Source organism: Octodon degus, unplaced genomic scaffold (genome assembly GCF_000260255.1).
Source record: "Octodon degus isolate 3935 unplaced genomic scaffold, OctDeg1.0 scaffold00042, whole genome shotgun sequence".
Taxonomy (NCBI): domain Eukaryota; kingdom Metazoa; phylum Chordata; class Mammalia; order Rodentia; family Octodontidae; genus Octodon; species Octodon degus.
This window is the reverse complement of record NW_004524618.1, coordinates 11,025,116-11,044,245: the sequence shown is the minus strand read 5'-3', so window position 1 is coordinate 11,044,245 and position 19,130 is coordinate 11,025,116. Positions and strand designations below refer to the sequence as shown.

The 19,130-nt window shown below is 36.2% G+C and overlaps 1 protein-coding gene across 2 annotated transcripts in view; it reads right to left on the bottom strand.

Annotated features, from left to right (window-relative positions):
* Positions 1-19,130, bottom strand: part of Pdcd4 (programmed cell death 4) — a 31,192-nt gene that overhangs the window by 11,693 nt on the left and 369 nt on the right. Inside the window, exons 2-6 of one of the 2 annotated variants that reach the window (XM_004631527.2) lie at positions 15,843-15,947; positions 9,854-10,156; positions 5,169-5,263; positions 2,833-2,946; positions 177-398 (exon numbers count right to left, since the gene is read on the bottom strand). In XM_004631527.2, the coding sequence (XP_004631584.1) occupies positions 177-398; positions 2,833-2,946; positions 5,169-5,263; positions 9,854-10,156; positions 15,843-15,885 (777 nt within the window). In that variant the 5' untranslated portion in view covers positions 15,886-15,947. Of the gene's footprint in view, positions 1-176; positions 399-2,832; positions 2,947-5,168; positions 5,264-9,853; positions 10,157-15,842; positions 15,954-19,130 lie in introns of both variants that reach the window. The other variant, XM_023715591.1, reaches the window with a different exon arrangement.

The window sequence follows — 19,130 nt, the reverse complement described above, 5'->3', positions numbered from 1 at the left end:
AAAAAAAAAAAAAAGTAAAACAGCTAAGACAAATACACCCAATTTTTAGAGAGCTGTTTTTGTACGATAAAACATGTGAACTACTTTCCTTTACTAAAATTCACTAAGAGCCCACACATGGTACAGTTTTAAATGGAAAGGGGAAAGGTAATGAGCCCAAAGAAGATGACACTGACCTGCGGCGCTCTCGGGGTGTCCAATGCTAACTCAGGTAGGTCTTTCAGCAACTTGTCAAAGGATTTCTCCACATCATTTGTGCTCATTACCGTCCCACAGAGGTCAGAAAGTAGCTTGGATGTCATCTCTCTGTGACTAGCCTTTCCCTCCAATGCTAAGGACACTGCTAACACTGGTACTCCACTCTTCATTTCACCAAGATTTAAATCTTTTAGCATTTCCTATTAAAAAGAATAATTTGTTTTTAAGTATGTCACTTCCTATAGTTCAATACAATTTTTTTTTTTTTTTTTGGGCAGAACCGGGGATTGAACTCAGATCCTTGCGCTTGCCAGGCAAGTGCTTATTCTACTGAGCCATCTCCCCGGCCCCTACAATTTTATTTTTTTAAATAAAACTTTTGTCTGCATATCTTTACCTCTCCCTCTTTAGAAATAATCAGAGAAGCAGTCATACTTAGTGAAATAAATAATGCTAATCTGTCAAGCCTTACTTGAGCATCACTAAATTAAAGAATGTAAATTACAATGAAAACAGCTTACGGAACTACGTAATATTACTGAATTTGGTGCTAGCTAAGTAACCCTCTGCTCTGCAATCTATTACTTCTAAGATTACTGTTTGACGAGCATTTGTGGGAAACTTCATACAGTATCATACAATGCTTATATATTTTACTGTTGATATTCTACTGTTCATATACTCCACTGTCTTCACTTGAAATAAAAATCTGTAATTTCATGCTAAATTTAAAATGAGATCTTATAGCAAAAACATCAAAATAGCACAGATAATGATTAAACGATATAGATCTACAAACAGCATGTTATGCACCAGGAAAAAGATATAATTCTTTATGTTCTGATATATTTCTAAAATACACTATTACAGTTTTTTAAAGGTGTGGAATAGCATAAAATGAAGCAATTTGTAATAAATAAAAAAGCAGGGACCTCAAACCATTATTTTTAAGTGAAATTAATGGTATTAATGCTGGGATAAGCTCAAATATTCCTATAAAAAATATAACAGCAGCTCATACCACTCATAATGAGTCAAACATTACAGCTACTTTATATTACCTAATTTAATGCTCAAAGTAATTATCTCTCCCAACAGACTGAAAACATAAACAAGTTAGGGAATACCCAAGGGCATCCAAAACAAGCCTGCACAACTAGAAGAATTCAAGCAGTCAATACAACCCTCAAGGTTAAGTTATAATTCCCTTACTCAACAGTACCTCTCTTTTTTATTTTGGTTTTGGGGTGTGTGTGTTTGTGTTAGGGAAGAGTCTACAGGGTGTTCAGGGTCTCACTAGTAGATTGGACTTGTACTGCTCTGCCTGTTTACAGCCTCTAAGAGCAAGGATAATAGGCACGTGCCACCATGCCCAGTCTCAACTGCAGACTCAGCACGGCTCGGGGATGGGGACGGCACAGCAGGCCTGGGGGACCAAACCCCATGAGCTATTTGGCAGGGTCTCACTAAGTCACTACATTGCTCAGACAGGATTCCAACGTGGAAATCCTCTTGCCTCAACCTCCCAGAGTGCTGTGATGATACAAGGTGCCACTACGCTCAGGTTCCCTTGAATCTTTAAATCATGATACAATGGCCATCTAAACAGGTGTCCTTCTCAGTAATCTCATCCCACACCATTTCTTCATCTTCAACTGCACTAAACAACAAACTCACCACTTCTAAACATGATAAACCACCTTTCCTGGCAAACTCCTAACCGCCCATCAGACAGCCAGAATCATCTCCTTTTACTGCTCTCAACTTCACACTTCAACAACCCATTTTTCATAGAACTACTCAGTTAATCACACTACGTATAAACAGTGCAGTCAGATACCTAGATTTCGACAGTCCTTTCCCTAGGATTTAAAAATAGTCAAATGTTTCACCTTATAGTTAATAATCTGTTTATACTTCACTGAGCACTACAAAGGTAGGTAGCACCCATCTCAAATTGCTCCTTGTGCTATTTACCAAACAAACACTTATTTTATATTGAAATTCTACAAACTCAAAGACACTAAATTTCATAGTAACAGAAAAACGAAAAGTCCAATCTGAATTTAAAGTATGTAAATTATAATCATCTAAGAAGTTACATTTGTATATTAACCCAATAATGCTAATGAATCTAGTAATTTTTACTTCTAGATTTACTTCATGAATTATTTATAATAAACACATTTTTTGAATCTTTGTATTGGTGTTATCTTTTGGACAAGTACAAAGATAAAATTTAACCTATTCTTGAACCCTGAAATAAATGTCAAAAAATACAAGTAGGAAATCTCAACTAAGGCCCCCAAAGAGGCTTCAGAGGGTCCACACATGCCCTGAAATTGCTGAAGTTATGCTTTATAAATTGTAAGAACAGACATTGTACATAAAATTATAAAGCATGTTCTGCCATTTTTTTAGGGCGGGAAATTGCACATAGAAGATCATATCCCAAATACATAAGAAAACTTGATTAAATGTAAAGAGATTTTATTCTGTTCTTGAGTTATAAATTCATGCAAAAGAATAGCTTAAACTTATTCAGTGATCCAAGATCACTTAGGTAAGCTCTGCTTCTAATAGCATTTTCCCTCTCTCATACTAGATAAATTATAATTCTAACTTTAAACTTACTGCAACTTCATTAGTATCTCCATGCTCAAAGTATTCCTGTATAATTGGTGTTAATGTCTTCTCAAATGCCCTTTCATCCAAAGGCAAAACTACAGTTTCATAAACACAATTCTCCTGAGAGGGGAAGAAGAAAAGAATTGTAAGTGGAAAACCAAACTATTCAGATAAATTGAAATTATATTCCAACTAGTTGTAATCCCCATTTATGACAAGATAAAAATGTTACCTGCTTTAATCACTTACATTATATATAACTACAGTCTGTCACTGCTTTTTTATAAACTCTAGAATCCAGTAAGCCAATGTGCAGATTGGAACCATCAGCCACAGCAAACATGAGATGTTTTCAATCCCCATTATCTTGTAGTAATTTTCTGTTTGTCTGCAAACTATTCTTTCAGTGCCCAAAACCCTAAGCATCACTTCTATTATATAAAGTATTTTTTTCATTAAAATTTCATTTTCTGTCAGGCACAGTGGCCCTCCTGTAGTTCCAGCACTTCAAGAAAATAAGAAGGGTAAGAGAGAGTTTAAGGCCAGTTGGGTGACACAGTGAGGCCCCCATCTCAAAAAAAAAAAAAAAAACATAGTGTTCACAGGACGAACTATTACCTCACAAATATGTACTAATACTTTGTGTCAAATTTTTAAAAGTGGGATTCAAAGCCTTCCTGATTAATATAATAAAAGTATATCAATATCATAATGACAAACTCTCTAAGCAAAAAAACACTGTTCAAATGAAATTTCCAAAAGATGTAAGTTGTTTTGTTTTGTTTTCATTTATTTTGTGCAGGGTCTCACTACAGTTCAGACTCATAGTGGTTCTGTTTTGAAGCCTCCCAGTGCTGGATTACAGGCGTGCACCACCACGCCGTCTCAGTGGCTGGCTCAACATGCCCAGGTGTGGGGCCAGCACAGCACGTGGTTCAGAGGATCGAACCCAGTCCCTGTGTTTGCCTAAGTAGACGCTTAGTCCACTGAGCTATCTCACAGGCCCTTCCAAAAGAAGATTAATGCCCATATCAAATCATCCCTCTCTCCCCACTACAAAAGGCTCTGAAATATTTGCAAGTTATAGCTGGATTCAGTCTAACAACATATGCTTGATAGACTACAGGTATTTAGCAGAGTCCACAGCATTTGAATCCCACTGGTTTTAAATATATTTTTCTCATATTCTCTTAAGAAATATTTCCATATCTAACAGTATCAGGTAAAGTAGGTATGTACATACATACACACAATACACTATAAAAACAACCTAATGTGTCATGATACTTCCCCATTTAAAATTCTAAACACTTGTTTCCAACTTTATGTAAAGTCAGTTTTTAAAAGGCCAGTATCTGGTACTTGCTTAAAAATAATCCCGAACATGGTTAGAGAAGAGGACTAGTAAATAAAGGTGCAGGATAAAACAAGACTGACCATGAGCTAATGTACTAATACTGGTAAAACTAGAAGATGAGTATAAGAAAGTTTGTTATACTATTCACTTTGAGTTTTTCAGTTAAAAAGATAAATATATAAGCAATCATAAAATCTATTATAAATGTATATGCTCAGTATTATCCCTAGAAAAAATGCAGATACCCCAAACAAAATTCATTAATTTCCGGCTTTTTGATTCGTTAATTCAAAATTTATAATATTAAATACTACTATTAAAAAGGAAACTAGTAGAATAAGTGCTTGCCTGGCAAGCATAAGGTCCTAAGTTCAATCCCTGGTACTCCCCCCCAAAAAAGGAAACTAACATCTGTAAATCTTGTTTTGGGGGGGATTTTTTGTTTGTTTTTTGGCAGTACCAGGGATCAGACTTGGGACCCTGCGCTTGCCAGACAGGTACTTATACCACTGAGCTATCTTCCCAGCCCCATGTAAGTCTTTCAAGAAATTGAAAAAAAAACATATTTTCCCAATTACCATTATTACAGAAATATAAAAACTGAAAAATATAAGCCTAAGTGAATTTGGTGACATTTTCTTAAAATTATGTATATATTACTATCAGTTAACTGGTTGGGCTCCCTTATTTAAAATGAACCTCAGGGGCTGGGGAGATGGCTCAGTGGAATAAGTACTACCCTGGCAAGCCCGAGAGCCTGAGTTCAATCCCTGGTTCAGCAAGAAAAAAAAAAGAAATAAAATGAACCTCAAAATCCAAAAGTACTAAGTATAACGATTGAAGAAAGACATGCTGCACATATACATGGACACGTGTGCATATTAATAGCTGGAGTATGGTTTAACCAATTTGTGAGGTAGCTACAAACATAAAGTCAAAAAGTTTATAAACATTTGCAATATGAAAGAAAGTAAACCCCTGATACCTGATCATCCTCATAGTTCGGATCTTTCACATCCACCTCCTCCACATCATAAACCTGCCCAGGAGGACCCCAGACACCTTTGCCTCCTGCGCCACCTGACAAAGTTTAGAATTGAACAAGGAAAGTTCATATTTCACAAATTTTAACTGAAATCTGAAATAATTCTAAATATAAAAATGTTAAATAGCTAAAAAAGCTTTTAATTTTCTGATTTTTTTTCAATTAAAAGACTGAAAGTCTTTTTTTTTTTTCTATTTTACTTATTATTTTTTAATGTATTTGTTGTTACAGGGTCTCACTACACAGCTCAGACTCATGGTTATCCTCCTGCTTTCAGCCTCCCCACCACTGGGATTATAGGCATGCGCCACTACACCTGGACTCTGGCCAGCTCAGCTTGCCCTCGGGCAGGGCAGGCATCGCAAGTGGTGCTGGGGATTGAACCGAGGTTCCTGTGCTTGCCTTACCTAAACAGGTGCTTTAGTCTGCCGGGCTATCTTGCTAGCCCACATCTAAGTCTTATTCAGATCACTTTTGCAACCATCATTAAACTTTCTTTTATAATCTATTTCCATACACATCAAATTAAAATACCTTATGGCATCCAAACAAAAAAGGCAGATGCTTTACAGCAAAAACAAAAAAGATCAGAAAAACAGCCATATTGCAGACCTTGAGAGAAATGATATTGTAGCTAAACACTAAATTACACTTTTTTTGAGCCAAAGCAAAAAGAAACATTTGTGCTAGTAAAATGCAACATGAAAACCTCAAGGGCAAAGCTAACAAACACTGTGACCACCATCAAACGTTTTAAAGTAAAACACTCCATATAAAAGTACACACCCGCAATATGTTACAAATAATTACTACATACCTATTATCAGCCCTAGGAACTATTTCTCTCTACTTCTATATATAAACTAACCAGTATGAGTTTACCAATTCCAACTTGCTTTCTTTATATGAAATTACTGAAATATTTTTAAAAGGACCAATATATGATTTTTAACGAGCCTTACAATATTATAATTTTTTTCCCATAATTTTATTGAGAAACAAATAGCAATAAGAGAGTTTCAAATCAAATTGGTAGGACAGTTTCAGTAATTAACACATTGCCTACATTCTTTCTAGTGGTTAATTGCTGTACACGATGCGGACATGATATCCTGTTTACAAACACTATTAGAACAAATCCCTCTATTCATTAAGAGAATGTAACTATATATCTATCCTAACCACTTTAAATACACAGATACAAAATGGACATTCATCTGTATCCCCTTTTTTTGTTTACTTCTGTTATTTGAATATTATAGGTGTGTTAACTCAACAAAATATCCTAAAAGAGTCCAGTAGTCCATAAGACTATTGGGTCTTCCACTTCACTGGCAATGTCAGAAATTGTTGACCTGAGTCCCCTACAGCTCAACATATTACTTCTTACACTTCGTTTTTATACTTTTCTGCTATGATTAAGACCAAGATAAAGCAAGACCTATGCAACAAGAGTTGTAGCTTTTGGGTCTGATAATGTCAGTGAAATCCCCTCAGGATTTATCCTGAGATCCTGTACCTCAGATTGTAGAACCTTTGTCAGTGTCAGCCATGTGGATGAGTCACAGCCATTGCTTGGCCAATGTGCTCTCTGTGAAAGCCTGAGAGAATGTTTTCTCTCCATGTGACTCTCCTTAGGCACACTCTACATCATCGATCACTCTCCTCTGTGGCCCCATAATCTCCTTGATTAGAAAATTTGGGACACTACTATGTTGTAAAATTTTATAGTGTACTTTATACCTAGAGTGTCATCTTTTCCATCAAAGCAAATGTGAATCTTGTTGGTAGGTTTCATTTGATCCAAACAATGAGTACTGAACTAGTCAACAAAAAGAACTATTTCTGACCAATTGCTATGATTTCAATTTGTCTGAATATTTTGTTGTGTAAAACTCTTTTTTCCTGACCTCATAAAAATTCTGTTCTTCCATGGTCATTTTTTTTTTTTAATCTTTGCTTTGGCAATAGTTCTAGCTTCATTAATGGAAGATGCTAAAATTCAGTATCACTATTTTCATTCTTTTTTCCTTATTCTAAACATTCTCATTACAGAAAAGAAAGTCACTTAAATTATCAACATCTTACTGAGCTAAAAAAGGATTTACAGAAATGAATTGGTTTCAGTTGAGGTGTTTCTAGAAAGAATACAAAATAAAATTATAGATGAAAAATGAAATAGTAATACTAACATCCTATGGGGAAAAAAAGGCCAGCAGAAAAACAGAAAAAGTTATGCTTTCCTGGATGTAGACAGAGAAGAGACAATTCAAGCAGAAATGTACAAAGCTGCTAGAGGAAAAAAAGTGTTCATGATAAAGTCAAAGTTTCAGATTGGTAAGATCATGAGGTCTTAACCTCTCAGCCTAAAGAAACTCATGTTTACTGCCAATATAAGGAAAAGCCTGTTAGACGTTTGATAGAAGCTCATATAGATTTATCAATAGTTATGGGAGACACTTCCAGATCCTCACCTCCATCCAAGAAGCTAATATTTGTAATCCCAAAGTTACATTATTGGAATCCCATCAAGTTGATTCCAATCTATCACTTTCAATGCAACCCATGGTGAAAATAAAGACACTAAATTATATTTTCAATCATCAGGGAGTCAAGGGACTCCAAGTCCAGCCAAGAAGATGGCTTTCCAAAACCAAGAGAGCAACCCAGGGCTTCACCTGGTTTTTATTCAGTGGGGGAGTGACTTAAGGAGGATTGACTAAAAATTGTAGGAAGTAGGTGATCATTGTGTGCTAAGCTAGGTAGGTGGCCTACATTTACCTAAGGCCAACTGATAAACAGAAGTTCTAGCTAGCTCTGTACATAGGAAATAGGGTCAGGCTCAGTCCAGATGGAGACAGTCGCTCTTCTTTCAAGGAGAGCTGCTCTGGTGGTCCTCCACAGGTAGTTACCCAGCCAGTGACCCCACATACAAACTAGAGTACTCAGTGTTTTCCCTATTTCTGGCAATCCATGTGCCCCAAGTAATAATAGAGTTGGTAAAATATAAAAGGCTAGTTTGTTTGAGACAATATACAATGGCCATAAACGATAAAAGGGATTAAACCTCACACTTAAAGAGATATTTGCTAACAGACCTACAAAAAGTTCTAACTCATCTTTTCATAATTATCCTGTTGTGATTATTTGACTTGTTTCTTTGGCTTTGTCTCCTCCAGACTCAAAGCTATACGTCTACCCAAGAGGAAAATGCCTGTTCTCTATCCAGGGCCTTTAGATAGAACCTCTGAAGAATATATCTCACTGTCAGTCAACAACTACGACCCATTTCAGCGTGAAGAAGCCAGAGCGGTCATCACCCGTATGTCCCTCACAGCAGTTCGGGTTACTTCTTCAGAGGGGGGAGTGTTATAAGTAGCCAAATTAGATAGAAATATTAATAGGCAGTCACACAGGGCAAGGCCCTCGGAGACAGCACAGATGATGATGAGATGCTTTACAACTGTGGGAGGGGCGGATGCTCCTGCTATGAACCAGACCTAAAGACCTAAAGGCCAAACAAATGCTAAACGAGTAGCACCTGGGATTGATATTCTGAACAGGTTATCGATCACCTGAAAAGACCCAAGTGAGTCACTAGCCCAACCCCCAACAGAAATAGAGACCCTATCCCGCATTCCAACCCCCACAGGAAAAGGCCCTGTCCCATGTGTTGGTTGACCATAGTTTTGTCCCACCTCCTGCCCACCTAAGCGAGTTCCCATTCCCTCTACCTTAGCCTCATATGGTTTTGCACTATAAAAGTCCCTGGAAGAGACAGCTTCCAGGGGAACTACCCACTCGGGCCCCCCTCCTGTCCCTCTCTTGGACAGGAGCTTTCTTTCTCTCAATAAATATATTCTGCTCATAAAAAAAAAAATTTTAAAAAAAAGATCTTACTGAGCTATATATCAAAACTCCTACCATTTAGAAGCTAGTAAAATGTTTATATTATATCAAAAATCCTACTAACAGCAAGCTGACCGATCCCTCATCGAACGAATTTTAAGTGTCTAGCATATGCTAGTCATTATTGTAGGTGCTAAAGATAGAACAGTGAACATCATCCCCTCCAATATCTAAAACAGAACTAAAGAGAACTCAGAAACAGATATATGAAAATGTGAAAATTTTGCCTAATTATCAAATTTATATTATTTTTAACAATAGACATTAAATAATAAATCTGATGAATTTCTAGCTATCTTTCAAAGATAATACATGCACAAATCAACTGAGACATTAATGTATACTTTGCTGGAAATAAAGAGTGAAAATTTCATTCAAGAAAACTAGGTCTGATGCTGGGGGATGTGGCTCAGCAGGAGACCACTTGCCTAGCACATACAAGGCCCCCAGTCTGATCCTTAGCATCAGAAGAAAAGAAAAGGAACCTGTATCTACTCAAGGAAATACTAAACGAGTAGCACCTGGGATTGATACAATCTTGAAATTACTACCACTAGATTTTAAGATATCTTGAAACTAAAAATGTAATCATCTTTTACAAGACCATACAATTTTATCCTGCTGAAATTTCTTTCATTCCTCGGACAAGGAAATACTAGAACAAGAGCGAGACAGTCTGTTGCCCACTGGTTTCTCTGCACGTGGTATATACCCACCTTTCTTGGGCAGTCCCCTTCCTTTCCCAGATCTAGATCGCCTATCTAGCAACCTTCCCTTTGGACTGGTTGGCACAGTTACTCCGCCTCTAAGGGATTCACTTCCATTATCACTGACTGAATCGCCTCTACCAGAGTCCCGGGATGAATTTTTCCGTAGTCGTCTTTTTGCCTTGGCATTAATTCTAGCTTCATTAATGGAGGACACTGAAATCCAATTTCCATTTATTTCATTCCTTATTTCCTCAGTCCCAGTGTTTTCTTCATCACCAGAAAAGAGAGAGTCACTTAAATTATCAGGATCTGAAAGAAAAAAGTGAAGAATATGAACTATTTTAAGTATTCTCTATTACTGAATATACACAAGGTCTACAGTGGCCCTTCACTCACAGTGGAGGTCATGTTCCAGACACCCCTGCAATAAATGAAAGGCCGCAAAGCAGCGACATTGTATTTATTTTAGTATTTATGTATATTTTAAGGCTTTATAAACCCTTCCCATACTCTTAGAAACCTTTCCCACAGTTTTTTTTTTTTTTGTTTGTTTGTTTGTTTTTGTTTTTTTGCGGTACCAGGGATTGAACTCAGAACCTTGCACTTGCCAGGAAAATGCTTATTCTACTGAGCCATCTCCCCGGCCCTTTCCCACACTTTTAAAAGGACTTCTAATGTTCTCAACCATTTTCTAAACTCATAAACGTATATAATTTTAACGGCATGCATATACGGTACTGCAAAATCCCATAATATAGCAAAAAATTCACAATAAATAATTTAGATTAGTATTTTTTGAAAACCTGCTAAATACTGAACCAGTGAAAGTCAAACCCAAAATAGCAAGAGACTACTGCTACTATAGTTGTCAAATGTCATTAGGGTGAATCACATGAAATTACTATTTCTGTAGGTTAAGAACAATCACATAGCAGCAATTTCATATGGTCTACACACAATAAAAGACAACTATACAGGATTACTTTCCCTGTTACCCAGGGAAATGAGGCAGTCTTAAGGAACAAGGTTTCCTGGAAAAAAGAAAAAAATAAGACCGTCTCACATATTTAGGTCATACAAGCTATGTTAATAACAGCATACACAGACTTTTGTGAGTAGAGAAGAGTTAAGCAACTGTGACATAAAACAAAAGATTCTTTGAAAAAAAGAAAATAAACTATTATTTACAGAATGTCTACTATTTTGCATCAGGCGCTGTCCTGGACACTTCACTGTTTACTGACAGGTTCCACAGTTAATCATTACACCATTCATACAAATAATCCTTACAGTGGGAGGATAGGGAGAGAGAAGGAAGGGAGAGGAAGAAGTAAGGGTAGAGGGAGACAAGGAGCAAACGGAGCATGGGACACACACAAGACAGGAAGGATTCGAGATTCTTTTGTCTTATGTCTCCAGTTGCTTAACTCTCTACCTACAAAAGGCTGTGTATGGTGTTGATACTAACACAGCTTGTATGATCTATCTGGTGAGACAGGGAGCAAAGGAATCCTCACAGTGTTCAGATGACTTACCACATATTCTATAACGAATTATAGTAATCACTTTATCATTAGGGATTATTACTAATCCAAAGAGCCTAAAAGATCAACAGGCAATCTTGTGTGATTGAGAAACTGAATGGGTGATGCTTACTCCTTTCAAGAAAAGATTTGCTTTCAAAGCTGTCATCTCAAAGTCCTAATTCATCTCCCCAAACCTCATTCACATTATTATCTACCTCTGAAAACCTTCTAGCCTACATAAGATACATTATCTCCTGAAATAAAACATATTTGGAGCTCACTATCATTCCCCAATTTGGAAAGTCACTCTTGCTTATCAAAACCATTGTAAGATATTCCTCAGATCTTATTCCATCTGTGAAATCTTTTACCTTATACCTTAAGAAGGTCAGTCATGATCCTGCCCGCTTCCCTCACCACAATCACTAATGACTATTTCCACATTCAAATGGCCAGAGCTTAGATTTGATACCACAGAAGGTAGGGATTAGGTTTGGCAGAGAAAAACAGCATATATTAGAAAAATATAAAGAGAGTGGCAGGTCAAGAAACCGTTACATTACATTGATTCAGTCACGAACTAGCCACAGCAACACTAATGCTCACATACTGTTCATTTAACACAACACAGAAGTCAGTCTATCTCTTATAAGCAGTTTTGTTTTCCAACTAAGTCATAAACCTCAAAGGAGGAACAGTAATTAGACTCTACCTCTTTGCATTATCAGCATTTAGTACAGTAACTTCCACACCATTAACTAAAATGTCCAGAGCAGATACATGTAGAAAACATTTGGCTTTGCTCTGAAAATACTTTCAAGTCAAAATACAGAATTAGTTACCAGTAGGTCAAACTTTTGTTCATTAGCATTAGCACAAGTCAGCACAACTCACTTACATTAGTCAGGCCTAATTATAATTACGTGTGTCAGGCCTATGTCTATGAATTTTAGCATGTTTTAAGGTATTTTATAACTAAAAATTTAAAATCATCCTACAAAAAGCATACATGTGTTAAAACCATTACAATTCTTGACAAAAGTGTAAGTTAGGAACAGTGTGGTCATCAAAAAATAGGAACATTAAGTGGAGTTATTAGTCTCCTAAGCAATCGCCTTGGCTATAGCCTTCAAAAACTATCTCCAAAGGGAAGAGATGGATTGTCTAAAACAGGTCCCCACTGAAAACCCTTTTAAAGATGTTCCTATTAGCTCACAAGAAAGTGTAAATCCTTTACCTTATACCTTAAGAAGGTCAGTCATGATCCTGCCCGCTTCCCTCACCACAATCACTAATGACTATTCCCACATTCAAACAGCCAGAGCTTAGATTTGATACCACAGAAGGTAAGGACTAGGTTTGGCAGAGAAAAACAGCATATATTAGAAAAATATAAAGAGAGTGGCAGGCCAAGAAACCATTATATTACTTAATTCAGTCACGAACTAGAAAAAAGCGGGGGTAGTATAACTGCAATTAATAATAATGCAACACTCTTAAAAATAAAAAGCTTTTAAGCAGAACAGTTTGGGGATTAAATGAGAGTTAAACAATGCCTGGCAAGTCTGAGCTGGTGAGAAGGTAGCACTTTCATGCTATGCTCGAAATATTTTCCTAACTAGCAGTAGTAGCTCTTAACTTAGTAGCAGTACTACCCCTTTACACCGCATATGTCTGTAACTACAGAAAATCCGAAGCTAGAGTACAGCAATGTTAGCAGCTGAAAACACAAAGAGGAAGAACAAGGATGTGAACATAAAAGCAAAAGATTAAGGTAAAGGAGACAAAATACACCACAGAAACAACACATTAGATAGGGTTTTCATTAAGAGTGAATAGTTGACAAAAACATTAAATATCAATCTTTAACATATTGTTTCTATTATTCTATCATTTACGTAAACCACAAAACTGGTCCAGAAGACAACTTAAAAGTATAATAAAATGTTTTAATCTGTCTCTTGAATTATTCAAGTATTAGATTTAAATATATCTATTTCCCATATTCTTTTCTCTAACCTTTTAAGCCATCTTTCAAATACAATATATGTTCATAGATCTTTACGAATAAACATTCTCCCTAGGTATATTTTATATATTTAGCCTTATCGTTTTTAATCCATGTTTACAAAAATTGTTTTTATACTGTTACTCACCTAAGTTTGAAAATCACAATAAGATGACTATGGGAACCCCAATCATTTACTGACTTGCCTTTGAAAAAATTAAAAAGATAAAAAACAAAGGTAGCATGTATAACCTCAAAAATTATTGTTTACAAATTTTGTCTTTCTAAACTGTCTTATCTCAACAGTGACCACTTCGATTTATATGTCCACAGTATCAGACAACTACATTTTCAACTCTAGAGCCCAATGAGTGGCCTAATTAGAATAAAAATTCTGGTAATCTTTTCATGCATGTATGCTTGACATACACTATATGCTTGACACACTAATCCTATCAATAAAGGAATATTTATATCCCAATTACATATAAAAATCTGAGGGTCAATATAATTAATTTATTTCCTCAACGTAAAGATTAAAAGTAGTCTCTCTGACTTGGACTATTTGCTACAGGAAGAATTTATTACAAAGAGTCTGACTTAGGCCTGAAAAACAAGTTATTATTTTAAGGAAGGAGTGAGGAGAAGCACAAAAAGACTTATAACTAGGTCTTAAAATAAAAATTATAAATTTCACAGCTACACTAACAAATACGACACAACACAGGCCATATGTGTAATTTTAGATTTTCTAGTAGCCATATTAAAAAGTAAAATAAAGCATATAAATTAATTTTAACAAATTTAATGTAATAGTAACTTGAACATCCAATCAATATAAAAAATTACTATTTCATTATCTCATTTCAGGCTACCTACATTCAAGGACATCAAGGTGTGTTCATACCTGACTCTGGAAAAAAAGAAGCAATTACCTACATGGAAAATATACTTTCAAACTATGCTATCAGCTCTGCCTAAGTCAGGACATATTACTCATAACCATTAAGAAATACAGTTCTCACATAGCTATTGTACATAGCAGCTCAGAAAATATCAATAATCTTTGCAACAATGCTTTTAAACAAAATTTTGTAACATTCTAAATCAAAGGTTTGTAAATATAAAAGGATGAGTTTCAACAGCAATGTCTTTGTTTAGGTAAAAGAAAATGATACAAAATTATATACATATTGAATTAATGTCACTAAAGGAAAAAGGTGTAAGTATTTAATCACAAAATATATTTACAACTACAGAAATAGAAAACCTTCTAAATAAAATTAGCACGTAAAGAATCATCTAAAATATGCCAACAGTGAAAGCTCTCATTATTCATACATTATAAAATCTTAAACTCTTTGGGAAGATTATTTTGAAAACTAAACAGTAAATGTATTTTAGGTTGTCTTGAGGCTGGGCATGGTGGGGCACCTGTAATCCCAGCACTTGGGAGGCTGAGGCAGTAGGATCGCTGAGAGTTCGAGGCCAGCCTAGGCTACAAAGTCGGTTCAAGGCCAGCCTGAACTGCACAGAGAAACCCTGTCTCAAAAAGACAAAAAAAAAAAAAAAAAAAGTTTAGGTTGGCTTATGTTACTCAACATTTGCTCGTCTATTCCACAAAACATGTATGTATTTTATATTACTATGGTATGAAAACATCATGGGAAAAATAGCACATATAATTCATAAAACATACAATGTTAAGAAAGATATCAATGATACCAATTACAGTTTATGTTACAGAAATTACTAGCCTATGTGAAAACATTAATAAGTAGGCTATCTTTCTACATTCTATAGTATGCATGTTATTATAAACAATGGCAAGTAAAAATATATAGAATGTGAAAAGCTAGAGAAAAAACAAGAATATGATGAGTTCACATGAAAATAACTACGAACTTAACTTTATTTTTTCCCATAATTTTATTGAGAAACAAATAGCAATGAGACAGTTTCAAATCAAATTGGTAGGACACATTCAATAATTAACACATTGCATACATTCTTCCTAGTGGCTAATTGCTGTACAAGATGCAGACATGATATCCTATTTACAGACACCATTAGAACAAATCCCTCTATTCATTAAAAGAATGTAACTATACATCTATCCTAACCACTTTGAATACACAGATACAAAATGGATATTCATCTATATCCCCTTTTTTTGTTAAGTTCCGTTATTTGAATATTATAGGTGTGTAAACTCAGCAAAATATTTTAAAAGAGTCCAGTAGCCCATAATAGTATTGGGTCTTCTGCTTGACTGGCAATGTCAGAAATTGTTGACCTGAGTCCCCTACAGCTCAACATAACAGCTCGAACTTAATTTTAAATATGGCCTGTTTTCCTATAGCATGAATGAAGATGGTGCTTACAGAAAACTTTACTATCATGTTTTCCTAGAATGACACGAAGCTTGCTCTCAAGACAGAATGCTCAACACATTATTTACCTGTGGGGTTTACGTTCAGTATCTGCTCATTTTCTATTTCCATTGTTCCTTAATTTCACTTGCACTGATTAAACAAGTTACCAGAGGGAAGTCTTCTGCCAGAATCTGTTTCTTAAAAGACAAACACAAAATGTATTATCATTTTCTAAAATGATTGAGGAAAAGCAGTCGTCCCAAAACCATATATAATTCCACTTTTTAACAAGTTACCATTCAAAAGTAGCTTAACCTAATGAACATTTGGTTCCTATTTTCTTGACAAGCCTGAGTGAAAGAGAAACAAAACCCAAAGGAATTCAATATGTGCCAATGCATCCCTTTAAAGATACATTCACTACACATGTTTACTTCAAGTTAAGAAAATAAATGTGCCTGCCATTTCACTACCTGGGTCTTCATAACTCATGTAAGACTGAGATTAAGAGAAAAATTTTAAATCAGCTTTTTCTGTAGTCTATTATCTTTATAATATGAAACAATCTACTCTTCTTTAAAAAAAAATCTAACCTCTCAGAAATAAGTACAATGGCACAGATCTCAATATTGTGACTTCAGTTTCAAAATGACTTAAAAATTACTAGTACTGAAAGATTTTGATGAATTACCACTTATTTACATAGTTGAGTGACAAAGATCTAATGTTATTTGGAAAGACTATCAAAGTAGTTTCACGAAAATATATATTTTAAATATATTACTAGAAATGTAACCAAATAAGATTTCAGAATTTCTCTGTAATCACCGTTTAAGTGGTAGTCTAGAGTACTTCAGTATTTATCTAAGTCATGAAGGTTAGCCCTTAGTCCTGCAGTCAGTTACAATCATTTCACTAGCAGTGTGCTTCTCCTGAGACATAAAATAAAGGAATTAGTAAAACTGCCTAATGAACTACACAAAATTACTTTTTCATACACTGTAACCTATAGTTAGATGTCATTTTAGGATAAAATTTTATACATATGTATTACGATTTATAGCCTCCTGGGACTTAAAGGTAAAAATGACTTTCAGATTTCTCAACATACTATTTGTTATAAACCATGTTAAGTTTACAACCTTTTTCTCCAAAGAAGTATTCATTTGTGTAACAAAATACAAAACTAGTGGTAAAGTTACAACATAATCCTTAGACAATAAGGGTTACAATGCAAGGTCCAGCCAGATAGCTCAGTGGATTAAAGTGTGCTTCGGCAGAGCCCGGTCTGATCCCTGGCATGAGGACCGGCCTGTCCCCTGGGGCACACTGACTAGGCAACTGAGACTGGGCGTGGTAGCACCCTTGTAATCCCAACGCTTGGGAGGCTGAAAACAGGAGAATCACTACAGGTCTTATCTGCGTAGTGAGACCCTGTCGACCCTGTACTACATACAATAGATAAATAAAAATAAAATGTTACACTGCTTCAGAGACTAGATAATTGTAAGATCATTTTCTAATTCTATGCAGAATAAACTGACGTGTGAGTCTATAAACCAACTTCTCAATATAACTGCAAACAACTCTAGACTTAAGAAAAATGAATCTCAACAAATGTAAATATTCACATCGATATATGAACACAGTCTACATATCCAAACATTTACTATCCTCCATTGCTGAAAATGTTTTATTTCAGTGCATAAATTACCTATTGTTACAGGAAAGTGATGATGTGTCCTATAATACATGTTTGAGTTTTTTAAACTACCGTTACAGCTGTCTTTTTTCGTTCTTGGTACAAATGAGAGAATATTTTCTGCAGAATCTAATAAAGGAACTCATTATAACTGATAGTTATAAAACCCTTCATAGTTCAAGCTGATTTTTACATCCATTGTATTTCATGTACCCCACAGGATAATCGTAAAGTAGATGTTCCAGTTTGCTCACAATTAAACAGATCAGAGAGGGTAGGTGATTTGGCCAAGTTGAGACAGCTACTCAGTGGAAAAACCAGTACTAGAATCCAGAGCTTGTAAACTCAGTACAAGATTTTATAATATCCTACAGCAAAACTCTTTTTTTTAAGGTTACAGAAAGCTTATTAAAACAGACTTTTATTGCTATGTCAAAAATTTTAAATACTGTTTTCCAAGCACTGCATTCAGTTGGGCAAAGAAAATTATCAAGTAATTACTATCATGATAACTTACTATATTTTTTCAAATAAGCTTAACAAAAGAATCCCGGGTTTTTAGACAATGTTAACCTGATTAAGAACTTCGTCACAACACACAGCAACAAAAGCATTTTAATGTTCCATGTTCTATATCTTCGCACTCTTCAAAATAGGCTTTTTTCCTATTTAACAATCCTTAAATTCTTACCCCAAACCTCAATATCCTATTATCAACCTATAAAACTTAATTTTCAGTGAGAAAATAACCACACTTGCAAGTTAGAAAAAATTACAGCTGAAGTGCTGGGTTTTTCCAGAAATATACTTCATAAATTACTCTGACATTTTTTAAGTCAAGTTTAGACCACATTATAAAATTAATTATATGCATTCTTGGGCTAGTCATACTAATTAGCAACTTAAAATGAGCTAAAAGCACAGACTAGCACAAGGACGCAAAAATGGAAAATTATACAAGCAGCATCGTTGCAGTCCTGGCAATTCTGTTTTTCTCTGTCACTGTTACAGAAAAATCCAATTGTAACTGCTTACTGAATATTAAAATGCTTACTGAAACATTAAGGAGTTTAACGAACCTATAAAGAAACGTACAAAACACAAGTAAACTGAGTCTTAAAAGCATCTGCTGGCTTTCTAGTAAGTCCAAAATTAACAAGAATGACAAACCATCAAAACTCGCAGCGAACAGACAAATTAAAAACGCTTGGTAACCCTTCCCCACGCACTCCTAGCTGCACTTCTAAGCCCGGTCGCGGCGGCGGCGGGGGCCACGGGGCAGACTTCCGCCCGCCGCCCCGAGCTGCGGCGAAGCCATCCGCGCACCCACCGCACGGTCCCGAGTGACACGCGGCGCACGCGGCATGGCGCTCCTTTGTTTTCTCTAGGTTCGGCTTTATTTACAATTTTCGAAACCCTCTGCCTGAGGACAGGCGCGGGGATGCGGAGTCCCGCCGCCCCCCGCCAGTCCCCCCGGAGGTGCGCGACCTCCGCGGGGGGCTCCCAGGGACCCCCAAGGGGCGCGGGCTGCAGGCCTCCCCACGGGATCGCGCCTTGCAGGACACGGTGCCCCACGCCCGTAGAAACTCCACGGACCCGGGGGCGACGTGAGGGACAGCCCCCGAGCGCCCGCTGAGTGAAGAGGGGTCGCGCGGACGCGCGGGCCCCCGCC